Below are 9,306 nucleotides of genomic sequence, written 5' to 3'. Positions count from 1 at the left end.
GGTGCCTGTGGTCATCGGGGCCCTAGGGGCAGTCACCCCCAAACTGGAGCAGTGGCTACAACAGATCCCAGGAACAACATCAGACATCTCAATCCAGAAATGTGCAGTTCTAGGCACAGCCAAGATACTGCGCAGAACCCTCAAGCTCCCAGGCCTCTGATAGAGGACCCGAGCTCAGAGGATGAAACAAGACCACCCGCGGAGGGTGAGAAGGGAATTTTTTTTATGCGTCAGATGTTGGGGAACCAGGACATCCTAATGAGAAATGAACTACTGGAACAAGACATTCATGGACAAGGATAGGGAACACTTTTGGAATGCTACTATATGAGCAAGCCTAGAGAGAGGGGCTATTTGGGATGGATGTAGGAAGTATGGAAACATAGATACCCATCATCCAAACAGACTCTGAATCAACTTTGAACCCAGTGATCCAACATTCGAGAGCAAACCCTACTTTCACACGTAGAGATTGACGAGAAACAACAACAATACTATGGCAAGGGGGAGGCAGGATGCCAGGTCAGGGTGGAGATCATCTTCCCCACCATCAGATTATGGTTACCAAGCTCCATTGATAAGCCCAGAGGAACTGAATATGAGGGCAGCTGAGAAGTAAGATTGTGACTAAATTAGACCAAGCTAGATACCTATAACCTGAACCCCTTGCCAAGGTTAAGTAACAAAGGATTGTTCCCCATGGAGGAAAAGGCTGGAAGCTAAGCTCAATGCAACTCAGAGAGAAATCAGCCAACTGTCAGATCATTGAAAAAGGATCCATCACAGAAATACCGCAATTTGTCCATACCCAAGGCACTAGAAACTGCTAAACAACGCCTTAAAGATCCAACAACTTGTCTGAAGAGGTACACTCAAGAAGCAGAAATCATGAAAATCCAAGACAGGGTCTAAGGAAAGAAAAGCTGTACTGCCTGATTCACACCTATGCCTAGCAGTACAAATGAACCAGCTACTAATGGAAGGGACCCACCCTGAGTGGTTGACACAAGGCCAACTACTGGCCAATCACCTGCCTCTGTACAACACCTGACTAAGGCATCATAGTGGCTAAGATCAATAGGCATATCGGTCAGTACCAAAGCAAGGCAACGAAGGGAATTGGCACCAACACCAGGGGAGCCAAGGCTGGACAGAAGGACAGCACAGAGGCACTAATCATGACAGTACAAGAGCAATAGAGGTCAGGGTCAGGCAGGACCCAAGGTGCAGGCTGCGCCAAAGATGCCCCTGAGACAGTCCAGCACATAATAGCAGGGTGTAAGATGCAGGCAGGCAAAGTGTACATGGAACACCATAACCAAGTGGCTGGAATAGTGTACAGGAACATCTGTACTGATTCTGGATCTGGAAATCCCACAGTCAAATTGGGAGACTCCACCAAAGGTGGTTGAGAATGGCAGGGTTAAGATAGTGTGGGATTTCCAGATCCAGACTGACAATCGGGTGATAGGTACCCAACCGGACACTGTGTGTATGTGTATGGTTGACAAAAAACATAACAAAGCAGTGGTGATAAATGTAGCAATGCCAAGTGACTGTAACATCAGGAAGAAGGAGCACAAAAAGCTTGAGAAATATCTGGGTCTGAAAGATGAAATAGAGAAGTTGTGGAGAGTCAAGGCCTCAGTGGTGCCAGTGGTCATTGGAGCACTAGGTGCTGTCACTGTGGTTGATCCCACTGAGGTTGATCCTAGGAACCTCAGAGATCTCTGTCCACAAGAGCATAGTCCTAGAAACAGGTAAGATACTGAGCAGCACCCTCAAACTTTGAGGCCTCTGCTAGAAGACTCGTGCTTTAAGTGAAACAGGAATCACCCATGCATACTTGCCAACATTTGGAAATGTCAATGTGGGACAACATAGCGTGTACCCCCGCCCCCCCCCCTCCCCCCAACCATACACATACACACACATTCACAGTATTAAATTATCTGTGTTTAAGTCTGTCTGCCCAAATATATACAGTTGTTTATAAAAAGTTTTGCAAGACACAGCTTATCTATTCATCAGCTGATCATGTCTTTAAAACATCACTCCCAGAAATACACACAAACATCATAGATTCAACATGATTTTCCTGAATTCTGATCAATTAATTTGAATTAAACACATGTCATAGCTGCTGAAGATCAGGGCTCTCAAGTTTTGATTTTTCTCTCCATCCTCTCAGCTGTTATATTGTAAATACTGATCAGTAAACAGCTGTAACTTGTTATTTATTAGTATTAGTAGCTTTAGCTAACCTGAACATTTCCAGGCCTCCTATGGCCTATGCTCAGCCAGAACTTCCTGCTGTCTTTCAACCACTCTGAAAAGCTTTCTTTTATGCCTACATCTTTATCTTTCTGCCTCTTCAGTTTTCTGCCTCTCCATCTTTAGCTCTCTGTCATCAGATGACAACACAACTCGCACGAAAACAATCGCGCTCCCGCGCATGCTTGAGGGGGCGCGTGGGAGCACAGATTGGAGCGGGTCTCCTCTGTGCTGTGAGATTGACAACTGTCAGTGCTTGGGGAAGTAGGCGGGGCTTACGGTACCCTGCAGAATGAGTGCTTTCTCACATTTAGCCGCCAAAGTCACTAGATTTGTCGCTAGTCGCTTTAAAAAATGCTAGAGGGATCTGAAAACTCACTAAATATAGCATTAAAGTAACAAAAAGGCCGTGTGTGTGGTTTTTTTTGTGTGAGAAATACAAAGTGTGGCGTGTGAGCGTGTGCACTTCACGAAATGCGTGTGTCTCACGGTCAATGCGTGAGACTTGAGAACCCTGTGCTGCATGTGGCTGCTGCTGAAGCACAGCTACAGGCTGCCAGGCAAGGCCAGGGCCAAATGCGGGACTTTTGGCTGTCCCGCACAGGGTGATGCGGGACAAAGGACAGGGGGTGCTAAATGCGGGACTGTCCCGCCCAATGTGGGACGGTTGGCAAGTATGCTCATGTGGAACAAACAGGGCAAGACTTTTTTAGACTTTTGTGAATGGGACCCTCTCAGAGATATGAGGGACGTCAACCTCCGGTGCGACCTCCTTGGAGACATTAGAAGCATCGATGTTCAGGCAGCTGGCAGGCTCGAGTACAGCTTCAGCACTCAAGTTGAGAACGGTGGCTGAGACAACATGGAGCTTGGGAGTGGAGATGATGTAAAGCTCAGGTGCGGAGTTGCCATGGAGCTCAGCTGCAGAGATGGAATAGAGGTTGGGTGTGGAGACGGTGTGGAGCTCTGGGAATTGCTCAAATGAAGGTAGGTAAGTGCAGAAAAGAAGTCAGACATGCCTCTATGATGGTGGTGATGGTGACGTGGCTTGGGTCTAGGTGGTGGGTTGGCTCAAGAGGTTGGCTCAGATTTGGAGGGTGGTTGGACTCAGAGAGAATAGGAGTCGTGGCCCCCAAGAGGTCATGGGCCATCACAAAATTTTGCCCAGTCTCTTCCAACAGTTCAACCAACCCTTGTGAGTCTTTAAACCAGGGAAGGGGAGCAAATTACCACAACAGATAGCAGACAGCCTGCAGTCTAGACTACAGATCTAACAAGTTTGCCACAGAATCAATGTAGGCTTTGAACACAATGTGCAGTTGCCAAAAGTCCACTTGTGTTAAGTCTGAGAGGTGCTGGCAGTCTGCTATGTCCTTCTAAAAGTCAGTCATTCATCAGGTTTTGTGGCACTGTAGGACCCAAGGATTCAAAAGAACAAGTAGCATACAGATAGCCAGACAAGGAACAAACCAAAATGACTGACTGACCAGTAGAGACACCTGGAAGAATAAATGGGCAGGGCCTGATGAGGAAAATGGTGACACCTGAGCTTATTAAACACTAGGAGCAGGTGTGAAATGAGTAGCAGAAACTGGGGAACAAGACTGACTGAGGTAGAGAGAGGTGTTTGAGTGAGACACTGACAAAACAAATGAACATAAGAGATTTTAAAAGAAACTGAGAAAAAAACATAATAATAAAAGGAATGACGCAAAACAGCAAATAAAAAATATCAAAAACACAGATCATGACAGATTTGGGAATAACTTGGCTCTTGCTGAGTTTCATTGTCTGATGGTAAAGGTGTTATAAAATGAGTACAGAACAAACTATAATTAACTACGCTGTGTGGTTTACAGACAGATACAAAGCTGGGACATTTCATGTAGCTCTCTGATGAATTTTTGTAAAGCAGGAATACACAATCTCAAAACATTCACTATAATCTTACTGAAAAAGTACAAATTAGATTTAAACAATGTCATTTTGATCTATAATGGTTTTTTTCCACATCATTAACGTCCTCTTTTTTTCTCCAAACTGTAAATCTCGAGTTTCAGACTGGGAATTTCCTTTCATCATTTACTCAAATTAACTAAACAGAGCTTATTTTGTCTGCAGTGGTTTCTAAAAAAATATCTCCACAGTTACAGTGTACACCATCTTTTTTAGCAACAAGCTATAGAGGTCATTAAGTAAAATCATTATGTTTCAGTTATAACTAATATTACACACAAAAATACCAAGTTAATCATTTTAAATGAAACAGCCATTGAAGTGTTTATCAGCTGAATAAAAAGAGACAGATTTATAAGGTACTTCCCTTATAGAACTTGTCTGAATGATAAAGTCCAGATAAAAATAAGACTGCTTTGAGAAGGGGGAGTGAGTTTTCAAGTCAAGTAGTCAGAGGTATTTACATATTTCCAGCCAGTCTGGGTCACTGGAGTTTCTGTCTTGTCTTCTTTTTTACCTTCCATGTTTTGACACATTAATATTCACCATATGCCCTGTCAGATCTCTCACAGCCGCGCTTCATTTTAATGTCTTTGTGGTGTGAGCAAACGATGCATACAGCTGCTGCTGTCAGACAGCACTTCCCTCTGTGTCTTGGCCTGCACATGTAACCAAACAGGCCTGTGTCGGAAAACAAGAATCCAAGTGCTCAGCCAAACACTTCAGCAAGCAACAAAACACCGCTTTACATGGAAGCAGACGACATTTTTACTTTCTCTGACATCCTGTTTATCTCTGACTGTGCCTTCATGTGATGCAAGTTAGCTCAGTAGTTACAGTCAATCTATAATAAAAGACTTATTAAAAACTCTAAACTTTAAATTAGAGATTTTAGAAATGTGACTGTTAATTAAGCATCTTTCCTGTTTCCTATAAAAACCTGGCCTTTTTTTCACTGTAGTGTAGATTGAACTAAATGTGAGGAAGAAAACAGGCGTGTGTCAGGTGATGTCCGCATACCTTCAGGTATTTCACTAGTTTCTGAATTTGCCAGTACTCAGAAAGTGGGTCTGTGTTACTCTCTGGATGGCGCTTTTGCTGCTCCTCTTCCTCCTCACTCTCAGAGGAAGTGTCACTGAAATGTTCCCCACAGACTCCTGCTGAGGACTTCCTGAAAACAAACAGTAGATTTAAACACATCACCAACTACAGATAGTAGCACACACGTTGGTATGGGACAGATGATACATAGCCAGACAAAGGAAGCAAATACAACATCATACATTTCTTTCTTTGGTTTTAAATGAACAAACAATCTGGCCATCCCACACAAGCATAACTGCAATTATTGTTTTTGAAATTTAAGTTTTAACTTTTAACTTTCAGAAGATCTAAGCAGCAGGAAAACAAAGATTAGAATAAAGTCACAGGAGAACTGGAGCTGTCATCATGTACAGGTCAAAGACTCTTGTTAAAGACACTGATGTGACCAGAAATGCAGATGTCTTTTTAATGTTGTTGCTTTTATCTTGATAACTGGGCACTGTGGAGCAGTGAAATGTGGTACATGTTCAAATGGGGCCCCGAGAGCCACTTCCTATATACTTTATATCCAAATAGCATTTCCAGGGAAGCATATTATCAGAATGAGAGTGTTTTTCAGGACACAGCATGATAAACACTGAATAAAACTTCTCCAGAGCTGCCAGGAGTACAGTGTCCTAACTGCTGCATGGCCATAATTGGGACTGAATGAACGGACCCTCGAGTCTTTATTGCATGAGCTGAAAATCACGAGGAGCTACAAATGCAATCAGAGAACAGTGATTTGAATCATCTTTGTTGAATATACAAGCAGTTTGTTTACATTGGCAGGTTCAAGAATGAAGGCGAATGAAGAACTGGAGCCAAAAGACAAGAAGACTAAACTTTTTACTCAGGTTCATGTTTAGGGCAATGTTAGAAAGTGACTCCAGATTATACTGCTGATTAAAAAACACTCACTTGTTTTTTTGTCAGGGTTTAAAATGATATCCACAAAACACAACAAACTGTGCAACTTTAGTATTTTGATTTAAAATATTTAATATCTTTTACTTTTTATGTTAATTGTAATATATTCAAGATAAATTCTTGCAATTTACTGTGATGTAAAGTTCAACACAAACATCTTAGATAGTCTACAAGTGTTTGCAACAAAAGTAAGCAATCTTAGATTCCATTAATATGCTAAGAATAATTTTGTATTGAATATTGTTGTAATTTAAACTATGTAACAACATCTATCAGTGTCATCCTGCAGTCATGTCAGCACACCTCCATGTTTCACATCTATTCTCATCGTGTTTAAGTAAGTTTAGCTTTGCAGTTGATGGTCGTCTGTAGTGGTAATCATCATTTAATGCTCTTCTCCCTGGATTTACAATAACACTATTGTTTGTGTGGCCCTGGGTCAGGTAGTAGTTTTCAAGGTGGAGATTGGATCTGTCATAAAGGAGACACTTCTGTGGAGGACCCCCTCTACAGAAGTGTCTCCTGTATGACCCTTGGTTTAAATATTGAAAAGAATAAAGCACTGCATTTATGGATTGTAATTAAATAACAAAAATCACTGAGGAATAAAAATATGCTATAAAGAGCTTTTATGAAACCTGCAAAAGGTGTGATGTGAGTGTGAACCATTTAGCATTTTGTTTCTGTAATAGTCCCTTATTCAGATTTATAGTTATCAATCACATTTGTTCTAATGTACTTTGCTGCTTGCATTTCTATATTGTTTTAAATTTTTTGCATATAGTGACAATAACTACAGCACACTGTGAGAACAATAAAAAAGACACAATGAACAAACAAAAAGGATGGGGAAACCCAGATATGTATAAAACTGACAAGACTATTTCTGATGATTAATGAAAAGACAATTATAAAAAAATCTATAAAATGGTAATTGTAAGGCATACCAACTCCACCACAATAAGGTAGCAATTCACAAAGGAGATGGTAATTGTAATAATGAAAACATTAAAACCAGTTTTACTGACAATAACAATAGTAGTGAAAATAGAAAAAACAGTGTTAACAACATTAATAATGACAACGATGAATTAAATAATAAAAAATAAAACTTGTTTCATGTTCTCCCCCACCCTGTTGTCTTCAGTCAGGTGGTTCCATCGTGGACAGCCCCACAAACAGAAGAGAGGAACACCGGGGTTCCCAAGACAAATTTAATGTCTACCCCTCCCACCAATATGGACTATTTCAATAAAATCCAGACAAAAGTTTCCCTGATTTTCATTGTTTTAGATCAATAATAAAATCTCCTTTATTTGTGCTTTTTATCCAAGCTACAGGCTTTTCCACTCAGAGTTAGTCAGAGCCTTTGTGGATTATGATAAAGGACCATTAAAACTGAACACTTACTTCTTCTGGGAGGACAGGCGTCCAGGTGAAGACACTGGGAGTCCTGTTTTTATCTTGGTCTTGGCTCCTTGTTCCAGCCTTTTCTTTTCTCCAGAGCTCTTTCTGGGGTTCTTATCCTCTGCTTCACTATAATAGGTTGAAATTAGAGTCACTATGTCTGCTTCAATTTTAGAAAAGTTTTTTGTTTTTACATATTCATTTTTTAACAATTCCAGACAAGGGTCTTGCTGACATTGCTTTTTGTGTGAAATTCACTTTATTTGTGCCTCAGGTTTTGCTGTAAACTACAGGCTTTTCCACACAGAGTTAGTCAGAGCCTTTGTGGATTATGATGAAGGACCATTAAAACTGAACACTCACTTCTTCTGGGAGGACAGGCGTCCAGGTGAAGACACTGGGAGTCCTGTTTTCATCTTGGTCTTGGCTCCTTGTTCCAGCCTTTTCTTTTCTCCAGAGCTCTTTCTGGGTTTCTTTTCCTCTGCTTTACTATAATAGTTTGAAATAAGAGTCATTATGTCTGCTTCAATTTTAAAAATTGGTCTCTTTTTAACATATTCAATATTTAACAATTCCAAACAAGGGTTCAGCTGGCATTTCTTAGTGACTGAGATTCCTTTATCTTGAGCCAGTTTCTACTCGAATGGGTACATTTAAAGATCCAGCTGCATCAGCTCAGCTCTCCCTAGATCTATTTATCAATCAAAAATGTGATGTTTTCTCAGAGTATTGCATTTGTAATTGGGCAGAAAGGGTTTCCCCACAGTGAAGTATTTATTACTCAGATCTCTGGACAATCAGAAATATTTTAACTGATATTCAGAAACAAATGTGGTGAAGACTTGGCATCACTGTCTTCTTCTGCTCTTTTCCTCTAAGAAGAAGAATCCCTGCCATGTGTTGTGCATGGCAGCCTGATGATATTTAAGGACATGTCTTTAAGATGAATTATCACAAACCCACATGTAGCCAACAGACCAAGATTCCTCTACCTCAGATATGGTTCATATTTCTTCTTGCCGCCTGTCCTGTTCACCGTCTGCTGTTGTCTCGCCTTTTCATGCACATTCTTTTCCTGTTTCTCTGAAGACCGCTGGGGTTGGCCTTGTTCCTCTCCATCAACCAGTTCCACATGCTGGATCTTTTGTGTTGATAGAGGTTCTTGAACTGCAAAAACCTGCTGGGAAATAGAAAAAGTCAGTCTAAAAAAGGAAAAAGAAAAAAAAAATCTTTCAATTCACAAAACAGTCCCAAATACAATAAATTATTGTGGTAAAACTCTATAAAATCTGTCTCTAAATTTCTCCAAATGTTATCTATTTAAATTTGGTTCCCGCTAAAGCTGAGCTCCGAATCCTCTACCCAATAAACACAGAGACTTGTCTGGTTTCGTTATTTGACACACACTATATTGTTGTATACTAAAGTGTTGGTTATGTCACTCTGAGAAAAGGCCAAATAAAAACTACAGAACATATTAAAGACAAAACTGGCATTAAAGTTGTGTTCAACAGTATGGAGACCTCCATAAGAGCGTCAGTACTCAAACTCTGGAATAAAATAAATAAATAAAACACTTTCCCAAAATTTCACAGAAAAATGTTCCATTTTATTAATGAGCTGAATGATGTTAAAACATTTAATGCTTCTCAAAAT

At 40.7% G+C, this 9,306-nt stretch overlaps 1 protein-coding gene across 1 annotated transcript in view; it reads right to left on the bottom strand.

The window, feature by feature from the left end:
• Nucleotides 1-9,306, bottom strand: part of LOC112449991 (armadillo repeat-containing protein 4) — a 36,109-nt gene that overhangs the window by 20,101 nt on the left and 6,702 nt on the right. The window contains exons 8-11 of the mRNA XM_037973321.1: nucleotides 8,643-8,827; nucleotides 8,014-8,139; nucleotides 7,654-7,779; nucleotides 5,251-5,401 (exon numbers count right to left, since the gene is read on the bottom strand). Coding sequence (XP_037829249.1) covers nucleotides 5,251-5,401; nucleotides 7,654-7,779; nucleotides 8,014-8,139; nucleotides 8,643-8,827 — 588 coding nt within the window. The remainder of the gene's footprint in view (nucleotides 1-5,250; nucleotides 5,402-7,653; nucleotides 7,780-8,013; nucleotides 8,140-8,642; nucleotides 8,828-9,306) is intronic.

The sequence above is a fragment of the Kryptolebias marmoratus genome, linkage group LG21 (assembly GCF_001649575.2).
Source record: "Kryptolebias marmoratus isolate JLee-2015 linkage group LG21, ASM164957v2, whole genome shotgun sequence".
Lineage (NCBI taxonomy): Eukaryota > Metazoa > Chordata > Actinopteri > Cyprinodontiformes > Rivulidae > Kryptolebias > Kryptolebias marmoratus.
This window is presented reverse-complemented; position numbering and strand designations above follow the sequence as displayed.